This window comes from Colletotrichum paranaense, assembly GCF_030867605.1.
Source record: "Colletotrichum paranaense strain IMI 384185 chromosome Unknown Scaffold_10.1, whole genome shotgun sequence".
Classification (NCBI taxonomy): domain Eukaryota; kingdom Fungi; phylum Ascomycota; class Sordariomycetes; order Glomerellales; family Glomerellaceae; genus Colletotrichum; species Colletotrichum paranaense.
The window spans coordinates 1,266,335-1,281,779 of NW_026848968.1; the positions used below are offsets into that span (position 1 = coordinate 1,266,335).

The 15,445-nt window shown below is 54.7% G+C and overlaps 7 protein-coding genes across 7 annotated transcripts; 4 read left to right on the forward strand and 3 right to left on the reverse strand.

Moving 5' to 3' along the window:
• Positions 1-820: 820 nt before the first annotated feature.
• On the forward strand, positions 821-2,605 carry CPAR01_12111 (ELP3 family histone acetyltransferase; the record flags this gene model as incomplete). Its single annotated transcript, XM_060496369.1, has 2 exons — positions 821-1,115; positions 1,173-2,605. 2 exons carry the CDS (start codon positions 821-823, stop codon positions 2,603-2,605), a joined length of 1,728 nt encoding a protein of 575 aa, XP_060345154.1.
• Positions 2,606-2,894: 289 nt separating this feature from the next.
• CPAR01_12112 (peptidyl-tRNA hydrolase) lies at positions 2,895-3,497 on the reverse strand (the record flags this gene model as incomplete). Its single annotated transcript, XM_060496370.1, has 1 exon — positions 2,895-3,497. One exon carries the CDS (start codon positions 3,495-3,497, stop codon positions 2,895-2,897), a length of 603 nt encoding a protein of 200 aa, XP_060345155.1.
• A 995-nt stretch (positions 3,498-4,492) lies between these two features.
• On the forward strand, positions 4,493-5,495 carry CPAR01_12113 (hob3; the record flags this gene model as incomplete). The annotated part of the gene is made up of 5 exons (XM_060496371.1): positions 4,493-4,569; positions 4,643-4,716; positions 4,788-4,935; positions 4,991-5,049; positions 5,101-5,495. 5 exons carry the CDS (start codon positions 4,493-4,495, stop codon positions 5,493-5,495), a joined length of 753 nt encoding a protein of 250 aa, XP_060345156.1.
• A 546-nt stretch (positions 5,496-6,041) lies between these two features.
• CPAR01_12114 (Dcp1-like decapping family protein) lies at positions 6,042-6,779 on the reverse strand (the record flags this gene model as incomplete). Its single annotated transcript, XM_060496372.1, has 1 exon — positions 6,042-6,779. The coding sequence occupies one exon, from the start codon at positions 6,777-6,779 to the stop codon at positions 6,042-6,044; it is 738 nt and encodes a 245-aa protein (XP_060345157.1).
• Positions 6,780-7,900: 1,121 nt separating this feature from the next.
• On the forward strand, positions 7,901-10,996 carry CPAR01_12115 (endonuclease/Exonuclease/phosphatase; the record flags this gene model as incomplete). Its single annotated transcript, XM_060496373.1, has 1 exon — positions 7,901-10,996. One exon carries the CDS (start codon positions 7,901-7,903, stop codon positions 10,994-10,996), a length of 3,096 nt encoding a protein of 1,031 aa, XP_060345158.1.
• Positions 10,997-11,378: 382 nt separating this feature from the next.
• On the forward strand, positions 11,379-13,016 carry CPAR01_12116 (tannase and feruloyl esterase; the record flags this gene model as incomplete). The annotated part of the gene is made up of 1 exon (XM_060496374.1): positions 11,379-13,016. The coding sequence occupies one exon, from the start codon at positions 11,379-11,381 to the stop codon at positions 13,014-13,016; it is 1,638 nt and encodes a 545-aa protein (XP_060345159.1).
• A 101-nt stretch (positions 13,017-13,117) lies between these two features.
• CPAR01_12117 (methyltransferase domain-containing protein) lies at positions 13,118-14,774 on the reverse strand (the record flags this gene model as incomplete). The annotated part of the gene is made up of 9 exons (XM_060496375.1): positions 13,118-13,157; positions 13,221-13,640; positions 13,690-13,827; positions 13,910-13,947; positions 14,008-14,045; positions 14,106-14,235; positions 14,291-14,313; positions 14,392-14,572; positions 14,640-14,774. The coding sequence occupies 9 exons, from the start codon at positions 14,772-14,774 to the stop codon at positions 13,118-13,120; spliced, it is 1,143 nt and encodes a 380-aa protein (XP_060345160.1).
• Positions 14,775-15,445: the final 671 nt, after the last annotated feature.

Consider the following 15,445-nt stretch of genomic DNA (forward strand, 5'->3'; position numbering starts at 1 on the left):
CTTGGGCGATGTGTGTGTATGTGTGTGTTAAAATACGTAGAACAGCGCAGCTTCGAAAGAACCGCGGCGCCAATTAAGGAGAGGAAGTAATGGGATTCGGAGGAGGATCTCGTTGGTGAGAGAGGATGGCAGATGGCGGCTATCGTGGGGGAAGGGAAAAAGAGAAGATAGCTGTGGCTGCAATGCAAATTCACGTCACTTTCCGAAAGAAGGGTCAAACTCGCAGTAGGGGAAGGCCAGCAGCAAAACTTGAACCGAGCTCTTTCGCTTCTTTTGCGAGACAACCGGGTCTGCAGCAGGCGAGCCACGACTCCACGAGGCAAGCACGGGACCCGAACGCCCGGGAAAACCCGTGGCCCATTTCGGCGATTCGGTGAAGGGGATGATCCGACCGGACCAATGAAGGCCGCGGCAATCAGCACGGCTCAGAGATGGGAACATTGGGAAGGCACCGAAGGGCACCCTGCCAGCTGTGCCTGCCAAACCCCTCCTGCATTGAACGGTACGTGCGGTACGTACCGACTTCAACATGCAGATTTGACGTGTGGCGTCTCCAAATGGGTGAAGCTGTGGCTGATCTACCCCACCATCCAGCAACTTGCATTTGACGGGTTCCTCCAAAATTTCAAAGTGATCGGACAGTCAACTCTCCAACCCCTAACGACACTCCGACTTCATGACTCTGACGACTTGACGCTACGGGGGCGAATTCACGGCAAACACGCGACTGACCTCGACTTGAAAATATCCCGCCGTAACAAGACGAACGACCAAAGAGACGACCGCCCACCAAACTCGAACTACCCACATACCCCTCAGGATGGCGACCACCACCGTCACCGTCACCAAGGGGCGGTCCAAGAACGATAACCTCCCACCAGAGAACGAGCGCTTCCTACGATGCTGCGCAGATGTCGCCAACGCCCTCATCGAAGACCACGAGGCTATCAGGGACCCCAAGAACCCGCCAAAGGACCTCAACCTCAATTCTTTGCGCAACAAGTTTTCGAGAAAGCACAAGCTCGCCAATATCCCGCCTCTGACGGCCATTATTGCTGCGATCCCTGAGCATTACAAGAAATACATCTTGCCGAAGCTCATTGCAAAGCCAATCCGTATGCCGTCCCTCTGATTCTCCGCACAAACGGACGCATGCTTACTAGATCGGCTAGGAACGTCATCGGGTATCGCTGTAGTGGCCGTAATGTGCAAGCCTCACAGATGTCCGCACATTGCTTACACGGGCAACATTTGCGTATACTGCCCCGGCGGTCCAGACTCCGACTTCGAATACAGCACACAATCCTACACCGGATACGAACCCACATCGATGCGAGCGATTCGCGCACGTTACGATCCTTTTGAGCAGGCCCGCGGACGTGTTGACCAGCTCAAGTCTCTGGGTCACTCAGTCGACAAGGTGGAGTACATCATCATGGGTGGCACATTCATGTCACTGCCGGTACCGTACAGGGAGGACTTTATCGCCCAATTACATAATGCGCTCAGCGGATATCAGACATCGAATGTGGACGAGGCAGTGGAGGCTAGTGAGATGAGCAACATCAAGTGCGTTGGTATCACAATTGAGACGAGACCGGATTACTGTTGGCAGCCGCATCTGACGGATATGTTGCGTTATGGCTGCACGAGGTTGGAGATTGGAGTCCAGTCGCTCTACGAAGACGTCGCAAGAGACACAAATCGTGGTCACACCGTTGCCGCCGTCGCCGAGACGTTCTGCCTGGCCAAGGACGCTGGTTTCAAGGTGGTCAGTCACATGATGCCTGATTTGCCTAACGTGGGCATGGAGAGAGATCTGGACCAGTTCCGGGAGTACTTTGAGAGCCCTGCGTTCCGTACGGACGGTCTAAAAATTTACCCGACTCTCGTCATCAGAGGCACTGGCCTCTACGAGCTGTGGCGCACAGGCCGATACCAGAATTACACCCCCAACGGCTTGATCGATCTGGTTGCGCGAATTCTGGCGCTTATCCCGCCATGGACACGTATTTACCGAGTCCAGAGAGATATCCCCATGCCTTTGGTCACGTCTGGTGTGGAGAACGGCAACTTGCGTGAACTGGCACTGGCAAGAATGAAGGATTTCGGCACAACATGTCGAGATGTGCGGACGCGCGAGGTCGGTGTCAACGAGGTCAAGAACAAGATTAGGCCGAACCAGATCGAGCTGGTGCGACGAGACTACACAGCCAACGGCGGATGGGAAACGTTCCTTGCGTACGAGGACCCGAAGCAGGACATTCTCGTTGCACTATTGCGTCTACGAAAGTGCACCGAAAAGTACACGTACCGAGAGGAGCTCGTTGGACAGCCGACGAGTCTGGTCAGAGAGTTGCACGTTTACGGTACTGCAGTGCCGGTACACGCTAGAGACCCGAAGAAGTTCCAGCACCAGGGTTTCGGCACGCTCCTGATGGAGGAGGCAGAGAGAATTGCAAGGGACGAACACGGCAGCGAAAAGATTAGTGTTATTTCTGGTGTAGGTGTGAGAAGCTACTACGCTAAGCTCGGGTACTGGCTCGATGGGCCGTACATGAGCAAATGGCTTGATGGGCGGCCTGGGCCCGATGAGGCTACATGAAGTAAGGAATGGGACGCTCACTGATGGCGAATTGATTCGCCCCGTGGCTTCCTCATAGCCTTTAGCTCCGACGACATGAGGCTTTGCTTTGCGCGCCCGGCACCAGGGACAGACTCAGCAATGTCCTAGGTCTATCAAGAGACGCATTCGCAATGACCGTCGTCTCCTGCTGCATTTTTGATGCCTTTATTCATGTTGGAGGCTCAGAATGGATGCAGGGTAGGATGTGGGCTACCGTGCGCCGAGGGTATGAGGTAGAGGAGGGGAACTGGGTGAAGCTTCGGATACTTCACTTCCCCGCTGCAGCGTCAAGCTTCTCCTCGAATGCGAGAAGGCACTCAAGCACGCCAGGGCCTCCGTTGGTTTCGAGGGCAGACCATTGGTCCTTGGTCATGCGCTTCAGGACGTAGTTAGATACCGTAGAGTGATCGCGCTGATCGGGCCGTCCAATGCCAACTGCTATCCTCGCCCATTTTGACTCTGGGTAATCTGCCTCGCGGAGACAGTTGTTGACGCTCTTGATACCATTGTGGCCTCTGTGACTGCTCTTCCACTTTCTTGTTTTGACGAAGCCCAGGTCCTCTTCCAGATCGTCGTGGACAAGGATGAGACTTAGGTCTGCTGGGTTCCGGGTGCCGAGGGTTTCCTTCCATGCTTTTGCCAACCATTTCCCGGTTACATTCATGACGGAGGGGCTCTGGATCATTGCGTATTTGGGCCCGATTGAGGCTAGGCAGGAGCTGCCACCGAAGCGGCCTCTATGGAAGGCGGGTTGAGAGGGACCCAGGAGTTTTTGTAGAGAGTTGAGAGCATGGTGACCAGCGGAGTGAAGGGTGTTGTAGTGTGGCTCTGGATTTCCCAGGCTGATGAGTAGAAAACGAGGGGCGCTCATTTTTATTTCTTTCTTTGGTGCTGTCTGTAATGTAATGAGATGAATGAATTAAGAGAGAGTGGTGGTGTTGAGATTTATCATGAGAGGCTATGAAAACCAGGGGACTTGTAACATTATTAAAGGCTGGACTGAACATATCTTCGTCAGCATAAAGAATTTGAGGCCATTCTCCGGGTCTAATAAGGTGTGCATAAAAAGTCGTATCAGCAGCTTGTGTTTGCACAAGAAAGCGTCTGGGCCGAATTGGCCTCATGCACGGCTGCACAAATATCTCCTTACCTAATCACTAACGCTGAGTCACCGGGGAGTGAACAATCGGAAAACGGCACTTGCGCCCACCGCCTTGGCTTCAGCTGCCTTAGGTAAGCACAGCAATACAGGCTGCCTACAGGGCTGAGCCACAGAGCTACCCGGCGCTAAGAGGAGCTAGCACCAACAAGGCCGTGGCGCAGCTCCAAAGCCTCTGTTCGCTGACGTCGGTTTCCGTTTCTGGGCGCTGCCCAGGTGCAGTTGGGTCTCCCCAGCATGTTCAGGTGCTGTGCTCCAGGTGCATTGAGTGATTCGTCCGCGCAATCAAAACCGCATTTCCTTTCTCCCCCTCCACCACCCAGTGCACCACACCCCCCATCAGTTCAATTCCGGACGACGAAACGGCCTTCCTACGAACAACGATACCTGCCGAAACCACCGAGTGATCAGTTCACATACGTTACCCGCTCGAGCATTCTAGTGCCTCCGAATTTTTATTCCGAACCTTAGCACCCAGTACAAAGAGGAAACACACAGCAAGACAGCCAAGATGTCGTGGGCAGGTACGACTTGAGAGTCTCGGATGACCCCTCCTCGGGCGCAACCTGAGCAAAAGGAAATGGAAGACCAACAAGTAAGGATCTGGACTGATGGTATTTGGCTACAGGATTCAAGAAAAATGTCAACCGCGCGACGACGCAGGTGATGATGAAGACGGGTGAGCCCTCTCTGCCCAACTTACAGTCATGAAATACGAAGAGGTTCTGATCTTGGCAGGCCATGTGGAGAAGACCAACGACCGCGACTACGAGGTGGAAGAGAGGTGGGCTACACCCTATCCCCAAGGCCGAGACGCCCGACGGAACGAAACACAATACTGAGACTTCTTTTGGCAGACGATTCAGAACCATGGAGACGGCTTCCTTGCGGTTGCAGAAGGAGGCAAAGGGTTACTTGGATTCATTGCGAGGTGGGTTTGGCGGTCTACGACTATGCACCTCCCTTTGCCAAGGATGACTGTGGGCTAACTTTGTGCAACAGCCATGACTGCTTCCCAGATGCGCATTGCCGAGACGATAGACGCCTTTTACGGAGACTCTGGCGCGAAGGACGGCGTGAGCAGAAGTTACAAGCAGGCAGTGGAGGACCTTGATGCCGAGACCATTAAGGCGCTGGATGGTCCTTACCAGTATGATCACTGGCGACGACTCGGGTATCAGCATAATGGCTAATATGTCGTTTAGGCAAACCGTTCTCGAGCCCATCTCACGCTTCTGCGCTTATTTCCCAGACGTAAACGAATGTCGGTATAACCCAGGCTGCACTCCTATGTCATTTTGCTGACCCTTCCCAGGCATCAAGAAGCGCGGCCACAAGCTCCTCGACTACGATGCGCTACGTGCCAAGGTCAAGAAGCTCGTCGAGAAGCCCGACAAGGACGTGACCAAGCTGCCCCGCGCCGAGAAGGAGATGGAAATGGCAAAGGCCGCCTACGAGCAGCTCAACGAGCAGCTGTCGTCAGAACTTCCCCAGCTCATCGACCTCCGCGTGCCGTATCTCGACCCCACCTTCGAGGCCCTCGTCAAGATCCAGCTACGCTTCTGCGCTGAGGCGTACAGTCGTATGGCGCAGGTGCAGCAGTATTTGGACGCGGATACGAGAGAACAGTATGCGCAGGGCCAGCTGGATCAGCGTGTCGAGCAAGTGCTGCAGGAGATTCGCGAGCTCAGCATCAGTGGCACCGTATGAGCGAGACCCTCGTATCTTTTGTTCACTTTCCGCGTCTTAGTCTGGGCGATGGGTTTCACTCAAGAGTCTGCTGGTAATGGTAGGGGAGTTTTTTTACGCGAGCATGGTCTAGGAAGGGTCAAGGCTTTTGGGGATTGTAATAGAGAAAAAGAAACGCAGCCCCCTAGACTTTGCGAGTCACGACTGGAGGGACTTTGGCAGAATTGCCGAGTCCCATGACGACTTTGCATTCATGTATGAAAAATGACTTTTTTCTTTCTTTCTTACTCAAGGGTATCATTGGTTCAACCGTTACGCTCTCCGGAGCGTTCCCCTTTTCTCCCAAGGACATGTATCGTGCAGTTCGTTCCTCTCCACGCTATTCTGTCTTCAGCCCCAGCTTCAACACCAACACCAACTTCAACTTCAACGTCTCTGAAGGTTCTTCATCTCAGTTCCAAGCAGGCAAATCTTTGCCATTCCCCACACATCAGACGCCTCCGCAATACCCCATCCCCTCACCGAAGACTCTCGCGCCTTATTCCCCGCAGCATAAACCGCGGGCTCCTAACCCTGGAGGCCATTCTGCGCGCCAAACAGGTCGCTCAAGCTCAGCTTCCGGCCAATGGCCTGCATCGCGGGGCCCAGCTCCTCTTCACCGCCTGGCCCACCGGGGCCGCCGAAACCAGCCACGGCGTTCTGCTCCTGGGCGAGGCGGACGTGTTTCAGCGTCTCGGAGATGAGGGCGGCGTTCATAACGCGCGTGTCCTCCTTGTCTGCGTGGATCCAGATGCCCATGACTTTGTTGGTTCCTTCTGCCGCCTCCTCGCTGGTTCCGCGTAGGCGAAAGATGTAGATCTCGTCCATGACTTCAAAGTCGTCTACCTCGCTCAGGTCGAGAATCACATTCTCCAGGCCGCGACGGTTCAACACAAAGATGCATGCTCTCGGATTTGGTGCCGCGCCGGGGACGGGGTCCTGCATGCACAGGAAATAGGTCCCCTCGATGCCCGTCTTGTCCCAGCCCGGTAGGGTGGGATTGAAGGTGTAGACGACGGCGTTGGCGGCGATGGAGAGGGTTGAGTTTATGGAGGGGAGGTAACGGCGGAGGACGGAGAGGTTGAGGTCCGTGTTTGTGCGGTTGAGGAGGGCTGGGTTCGGGTCCGGGACGGGGTGGGAGTCGATGTAATGCGCCGCGTCGGATTCGTAGTCGGATTGGACGGGGCGGGGGCCGGAGATTGGGTTTCCTTGGGAGGAGTGGCGGGCGTGGCCGCCGCCGCGTCGACGGGGGGTTGATCGGGACATTGTGGTGGTGTTGGTGATGTGTGTGTGTGTGTGTTTGTGGTGTTGCTGTAGGAATGGGAGCTCAGGGTCGGTCGGGTGTTTGTATGTGGATCGTAAAGTCGATTAGCAAGTCCTTGGGGTCGGCGAGTGTTGTCGGAAAGAAAGTGAGAAGGTATCGTGTAGTTGGAGGTTGTGGTGTTGTCAACTTGTAAGGTGTAAGGTGGGCAAGGTGAAGCTTGGTTGCTTCGGAAGAGGTGCGGATGAGGTCAGTGTGCGAGGTGGATCTCCCCCGTCTTCAGGCCGCAGGTGCCTTATCGGCTTATCGACATCTTATCGCGATAAAGCACGCGAGTCTACCCCGCCAATCCCAGCGCTGTGGCAGTGCAGAAATGCAGAGGGGTCCCCTAGGTAGCAAACCCCCTGTCATTCCAGCGCAGCGCTGTCAGTGACTGTGAGGTGCGACCCCCCGGGAAAAGATGCACGTCACCGGTCCTGCGACCCAGAAACGAGGCGTCCGACGACGGGAATCTGTGGACGAGAGATCCCAGCGACAATCTTTCCCTTCCCCAGTCTCTTTTCCCTCCCTTTCTCTACTCCATATACCTGGTAGCGGGATACTTCTGCAACATCTTATTGAACAAACGCCTTTAACGACTTCGAGACTGTTCAGATCTTATTCATCTTCTTCCCCTCCAGTCTCCTCTCTGCTCCGGCTCGTCCGTACGTTTCTAGGGCATCCAAGTTTCATCCAACATCCAGGCCATCCCGCTGACTACTACTTCGGCTCCCTCTCGCGCCTGGTCGACTCCTGCGCATAACTGAAGCCATCCTGGTCCGTGACCTCACTTACGACAACTCGTAGCCACGCCCAAAATACGAACATCATGCGCCGGGCCACGCCGGACTGATCGACGACCAACAACAGACACACCAAAGCAGAGGACCCTGGACCGGCCTCTTGTCTCACCCCTCTTAGCCGCCGCCGACGCCGCCGCCAGCGCCGTCCCCCGACCCCGTCAAATAATACCCCCTTAGACCCCTAGAGCTCCCTTTCTCTGGGACCTCTCGAAACTACCACTCCTGCACGCTCCCTCGCTCGCTTGCATCTCAGCAGCAACCAGCGCATGGCTTCGGCTCCCGCGATGGCGCCCCCCTCCGAGACCATCCCCTCCACGACCTCAGACCCCGTCGACCTCTCGTCCACGCCGCAGTCCCTTGCCCGTGCCGTCTACGCTCGTCGGGCAGAGTACGTACGACCACACCGGATCCGGGTCAAGATTGGAACATGGAACGTGGCTGCGTGTCCTGGCACCGACAAGGACCTGGCGAGCTGGTTCGTTGACGGATATGGTCTCGACACTACGCTCTCGAGGCTCAACATCGCGGATCACGATACGGTAGAGACGGATCCTCCGCCAGCCGCCAAGGACGGAACCAAGGAACCGGCCAAGGATGCGACTGAAGAGCAAGATCCGAATGCCTCGGTGCACTTGGTCGGAGGCGACAAGGTCGGACTGTACGTCTTGGGCTTGCAGGAGATTGTCGACCTGAATATGGCAAGGGACTACATGAACCGCATGGCATCCGATCAAGGACCTATGAAGAAGTGGAAAGAAGCCCTGGAAGAAGCCATGCCGGATGGATACGAGCTCGTTGCCGCAGAGCAAATGTCTGGGCTGTTGCTGCTGGCCTATGCTTCCCCTGAGGTAGCACCTACAGTCAGCAACGTGAGCACAGTCTCTGTCGGAACGGGCCTCTTTGGATACTTGGGGAACAAGGGAGCTGTAACTACGCGACTACTGCTCGGGGAGACAACCCGCATGGTCTTTGTCAACTGCCACCTGGCTAGCGGCGCAGAGCAGACATACCTGGACCGGAGATTGTGGGACGTCGGGCAGATTTTGACAAGGACGCAGTTTGACCCGATCAATCTGGCAGGAGAAAATGAAGCCGAGCCGGAGAAGATTGGCGACGAGGACTTTGCCTTCTGGGTGGGTGACTTGAATTTCCGTGTGGATGGATTGCCCGGTAATGATATCCGGCGCCTGCTTCAACTACACACCCGTGGCGAGTACGACTTGGACAAAAGGGGGCGCAAAGTTATCGCCGGCGAGGAGGTTCTAGTGGTCAAGAGCGCAAAGAAGAGTGACTACACGGATGACGACACCTCAACGATCGAAACGACTCTATCATCAGAGGCTAGTTTTGATGATTCCTCAAGCTCCCTGCCAGATCCCGACGACTTTTTGCCTGACCCAAGTGACGATCCTGCGTCGTTGCAAGCAACCCTGGACTCTCTTCTGCCGCATGACCAGCTAAGGAGGATAATCAAGGAGAAGAAGGCCTTCCACGACGGCTGGCGCGAAGGACAAATCACTTTCCTGCCCTCGTACAAATACGACGTCGGGACCATCAGTCTCTTTGACTCGAGCGAGAAACAAAGAGCCCCGAGTTGGTGCGATCGTATTTTGTACAGAACAAGAAAGGACAGGGAGGAATATGAGCAAAGGGTCAAGGAGGCCGAGGAGGCAAAGAAGAAGGACGAGGAGATGACAGCGCGGGGTATCGACCATGCGACCGATGACGACGACGTCCTATTCAGCTACGACCCGGATGCGGACGGCGAGGAGGTTCCTACGGGCGAAGCTGGCCTCGACTACGACGAATATGAAGAAGATGATAACGAACCAGAGGAAGTTGTCACCAAGGAAGGATTCACGGACAGAATACAGCTCGATATCTACACTTCACACCAGCGGATCATTTCCTCAGACCACAAGCCTATCATCTCCATCTTCACGCTCGACTACGACGCGGTGGTGCCGGATCTCAAGGCTAAAGTCCATGCCGAAGTTGCAAAGGAGCTGGATCGTGCCGAGAACGAGGGTCGGCCTCTCGTCACCGTCATCCTTGACAACCCAGACATGCAAGCCAAGGGTGAGGATGGGGTGGACCTTGGTGAAGCCGTCGACTTTGGAGATGTTGCCTTCCGCTGCAAACATACGGCAACGTTGACAATCGCAAACACTGGACGAGTGCCGGCCAAGTTTGCTTTTGTTGAGAAACCCACGATTGAGGAGGATTCCGAGGCTTCGAGCCCACCAGCCTGGCTAAGATCATCATTCAAACGCACAGCCGCTGACGAAAGCGCAGAGGAGTCGCCAGATCTGGGCGACGAGGTCACCTTGGAACCCGGCGAGACGGTCAGTGGTGTTTTGGAGATATACGTTAGCGACATTTCCCATGTCCGAGCCCTCAACGACGGCCGGTCAACTCTTGAGGACATCTTGGTTCTGCGTGTTGAAGACGGCAGAGACCATTTCATTCCAGTCCGCGCCTCGTGGCTTCCGACGTGTTTCGGACGCTCGATAGACGAGCTCATCCGTATTCCCGACGGAGGCATTCGGGCTTTCATGAAGTCGAGGGATGGCAAGAGCTCCGGTTCCATCCCATACGATCTCGACGTCCGTTGCGCTGCTCCTAAGGAGCTCTTCAAGCTTACAGAAGCTGTCGAGGTGATGATGCTCCGCGCCATCGCGGAAGCAAACATGATTGAGGAACATGTCATCCCGGCTGACAAGCCCGGCTGGCCCTTTGACGAGACCGCATGGCTGTTCAAAGACAAAGAGTCCCGTGACAGCCAGATGATCGCTTTAATCGAGGCACTGGACAATGACCAACCCCTTGTCGAAGCGCTTCCCGTTGAAGTCCCATCACTATACCGCCTCGAAGTACTCGCCGAGGTCCTGCTTCTCTTCCTTAGCGGCCTGACTGACGGCATCATCACCGCAGCCCTCTGGGCCAAGATCGAAGTTGCCATCCCTCACCTGGGAGCGGCCGCAGCACGGTCACCACCCGAAGTCGAAGATGACAAGACTGCGGTGTTGGACATCCTCGCCACGGCGCCCAATCACAATATCGCCTTTGTCTTCCTCACGGCGACCCTGTCCAAGGTGGTCGCGGAGATGGCTCCCATCTCGCGGTCAGAGGTCGAGGCACTGACCATGCAGAAGCCCAACAGGCGGAGTCTCAGCTTTAGACGGCTTACGGGCGGCAACGCGGCTGCTGAGGCTGCGTTGGCGAGGCGGCGTCTTCGAGAGAGGAGGGTCGGTGAGGTGTTTGGCAAGGCTGTGTGCCGGGTGGGCTTGCCTGCCAAAGATAAGGAGAGGAAAGCTGTTGAGGAGAAGATGAGAGGGGCTTTGGAGATCTTTGTGAGGAGGCCGCTTGAGGATGGCTAGACAAAGAGGTGTTGATGGTGTTATTTTACATTTGTGAATGATAGACGTAGAGGAATGATACCTTTTGGCATGCCACCATCTTCTCACCGTGTTTTACATACAAACCACTTTGCAAGGTAAAGCTCTATTTTGCTCGTACCTACTGACAACCTCCAACGGAGTAGTCCGTAGACGATCGTCAACAGGGATTTATGGTGCTACATAGTCGGACTCTGCGCGGACCCCGCGACTCCACAGTCAACGTAGTCTGCTCCTCATCGCTTAAGCATACGAGTACGATGTACGAACTAAGCGAGCTATCATTCATACATCTAGTATCGCTCTTCATGATCACAATCCATGAAGCTTAGCCTTCACCAGAACGACGGTTTCCAGACTCAACATGGCCGGTTCACTCATCCTAGCCGGCTTAGCCTTAGCCACCTCAGTCCACGTTGCCGCAAAACCCTGTTCACCAACTTCCTTCTCGTTCCCTCAAGTCGGAGACCTCATATATCACTCCACCACTGCCAACCCCTTCACAGACTTCACCCAAAACTCAGGATGGAAACCTGAAGCAGCACTCGTGCCCCCGGAAGGCGTGACGGCGTGTAACGTCACCGTCTCATACACCCGCCCCAACTCGCACTCTGTCGTCACAGTTCACGTCTGGTTGCCTCTCCAGGATGCTTATAATTCCCGCTTCCTGGGCATTGGTGGCGGCGGGTGGTTGGCGGGTGAGATTGGTGACGATGTGATGGCGGGGTATACCGCTTTAGGATACGCTGTTGCTGCTACGAATGGTGGCTATGAACATGATCCATACGGTACAGCAGATTCCTGGCTGTTTGAAGATGGAAAACCGAATCTTGAAGCGTTGGAGAACTTCGCGTATAGGGGGTTGCATGAGATGACGCTCATTGGAAAACACATTGCTTCGGAGTATTACGGCCAGAAACCCAATTTCTCCTACTGGAGCGGGTGTTCTACCGGCGGGAGGCAGGGTCTCGCGATGGCGCAGCGATTTCCGGGGGCCTATGACGGGATTCTCGTCGGGTGTCCAGCAGTCAGTTTTCCCGCGTTGCTGATGGGGATGTTTTGGCCACAGGTCGTGATGAACGAGATGGGCGTGTATCCTTCCGCTTGCGAGATGGAGGCTATACAGAAGGCTGCGGTCGAGGCCTGTGATGAGAAGGATGGAGTCAAGGACGGGGTTATTGCGAGGGATGATCTTTGTTCGTTTGAGCCGAGGGTGGTGCTTGGGAGGGAGATCGAGTGTGAGGGGGTTAAGGGGAGGGTTTCTGAGGGAGCGGTTGTTGTTGCTGAGGCTTTGATGAGGGGACCTGTTGATGAGGAAGGGGGGAGTTTGTTTCCAGGCTCGACGGCGGGGACTGCTGCGACGGGGTTGATGGCGTTGGCAAATACTGTTTGTGAGGGAGGGAGGTGTCGTGGGCGACCGTTTACGATTGCTACGGATTGGATTAGGCTGTTGGTGAAGAAGGATGCTGGGTATGATCCGGCGAGTATGACGAGACGGGAGGTTGTCCGGCTGTTCAGGGAGACGGTGGAGGAGTTTGGGGATATGATTGGGAGCGATGAACCTGATCTCGGGGGATTCAGGGAGGCTGGGGGGAAGATGATTGCGTGGCATTCTATCAACGATGAAGCTATCACCATCAATGCCATGAGGCGGTATTATGGCAAAGTCCTGGATGTTGATGGAGGGAGGAAGGAACAAGTTGAGACCGAGGGGTACTTCAGGTTTTTTGAGGTTCCTGGGACTACGCATTGTGCTGCGCCTAGAGGGGCTGGGTTTCCTTTGAGGGCATTGGATGCTTTGAGGCGGTGGGTTGAGGAGGGGGTCGCGCCGGAGCAGTTGGATGCTGTTGTTATGGGACTGGCTGAAGGTGAGGTGGCGGAGAGCAAGGCTCCTTTCTGTAGGTTTCCCTTGGTTGCGAAGGCGGATGGTTCTGGTTGGATTTGTGTAGAGCGTCAGAAGATTGGGATGACTGAGGAGGAGAGGGTGAAGGATGAGTTGTGATCTAGATGCCGCGCCGAGAGGAAACTATGTACTATCATCTGTTCCCATCACCTGTACCATGTGAGGAAGCTGAACACTTTACGCAACACGTCCCCTGGCTCTTATTCTTCCTTCTCCGGCTTCTGTCCATAGACAACGTCACTGCGCATAGAGTCAGTAAACAGCCCAGGTGGTTGAACATCTCATCTCATGGCGACAACTTACTAATGATACCACGCATGTACCTTGCCCGATTTCAACTCCCCACGAACTTGAGAGCACAGGACCAGTACTTCCTCCTTCGTCCAAGCAAGACCTCCGCAGAGGAGCTTGAGCGAGAATCCCTCGAGCCCTTCCAGGAGTTGAATCAAGTTACACATCCCAAGGTCTCTGAGATGTGCGTCCTTGGGCCAGGGACCATTGGGGATCTTGAACGGCACGTGGTGGACGTTGATAAGGTCGGTGTTATCTTGTACCAGGTCTTTGAGCTTGGGACCGATCTGGGCGTCGCGTCCAAATACCTTGCAGGCGTCCATGAAGGTGTCGGCCCAGCGCTGGATAGCGGTGTCCTTGAGCGTGCCGTCGTCGCTTTGGAGCATGAAGCTCCAGTCCTGGAATTCGGCCCAACCGCCAGGATTGAGATTTCTGGACGCGCTGTTAGAAAGTACGGGAAGTCTAGAATCTGGGAACTTACTGAGACACCCTGTTGACGTAGGTTGGCCAGTCTGCTAGCGAGCCGGACAGGTATCGACTGAAGATGAAGTCGTACTTGTTCTGCCCAACCCACTCGCTCTCGACATCATCTATTTCGAACTTGACATTCGGCGGGACCCTGTTGCGATGAGCTCTTAGCGAACCACCATTTTTTCGGTTCTGGCATGTTTGATTCAATGCCTTGGTGCTGGTGGACATACCACTTTGGCTGGATGGCACTCAGATCATTGCCGATGATCTAACACACTCTTAGTACTCTTCTCCATACGGGTTGCAGGCGAGGTCAAGGCCACCGTACCTCGGCTTCAGGGAACAGGTCCCCCATCTCGATGGACCCTATAAGTATGAGAACTTAGAAGACGGCAGAGATTGCAAAGTAGCGTATTTGCAACGTACAAATGCCAGTGCCAGTACCAACATCCAGAACCCGATGCAATGTTGATTTGTTGATAGGCGCAAGGAACAGCTTGTTTCCAATGGTCTTGACCATCAATGTGTGCACCAAATCGAGGCGGTCCATTTCGTCCTACACCCTAATGTTCAGCCCAGGCATCTTTCCAGCGACAAGACAGGGCTAAGACCTCGTCGTTGGGAAAGTTGTACGCTTAGTACTTTCTGTTAGTCATCATGAAGACCAGGGCGTAGAGCTCTACATAATAACACCAGGGCTCCTGTTACATACCTCCAGCGCGGAAAGCATGGTACCGACGGCCGTACTCTGTTGGGTAATCCACGACTGAAGACGTGAGCGAGGCTGTGTATGAGGACCTGCGACGATTAGCTCCTCGTCCCCAAGAGCCCAGACCTTGAAAGGCAGTAGTGAGGCTTGCGTACATTTGATCATCAATCGTGGACGCATTTTCCTAGCCGCCCGTAAGACCTAGTCATTAGTTTCCATGATTGATGTACCAGAGTACTCTGCAGACGTACGCTTGCTCCATCATCGACGTCAATCGCTGCAGGCTCGGTCGCAGCGGCATCGGGCTCAGTGGCTGTAGGAGCTGCCGGCGAATCTTGCGATTCGTTTCTTGGGCTCGCCGAAGCGTGTGGTGATGGATTTGACATTCTGAATCTGGTACGTCCTGTTATTGTCGCTGGAGAACAACTTTTGAGCCAAGAAATGCTTCCAAGAGCGCGCTTTGGTGCTGAGAAGAGCTGCGAGATATTTGTAGCGAGATTCCGTGGATGAGAAACCCCCGCATCTTGGCGAATTACCCACCGTCACTTGAAAATGGTTGGTTCCTCTTTCTCAAGTTCCAACTGCACATTGTGCAGCGCGTATCAGACCATTGTGCGTCCGTGTTTCCTCCTTCCTTGCTGGTGATCCCTGCCCGCCGGAAATGTTGAGTCTAGAGTCCTTTTGTGTCTTCAGCCCTCTGATAGTGCCGAGTTTGCATGTGACCTGCTAGAGTAATAGAGAGAAGCACTGCCAGGCCCTCATCTTTCGGAATTACTTACTTAAGGCTCACTCTGCCTAGGCTTGAGACTGTTGCTATGAAAGGGCGGTGTTGTAAGTTGTCGGAAATCGTAGTTCTTCATTGGAGAGTTGTATCCTGGCAGATGGCAAGGTTTGTTTGGCGAAGAGTCCACCAATTGGACAATTGGTTGCAGAACCCCTACCTACCTAAGTAGCTGCACGAGTCCCGTGTCCTACGCCCCTCGAGTCAATAATTTCCCTAAAAGTCTACCACACGGCAATCTTCGTTGTAAGTCGTGCATTGCTAAACGCTTTCAAC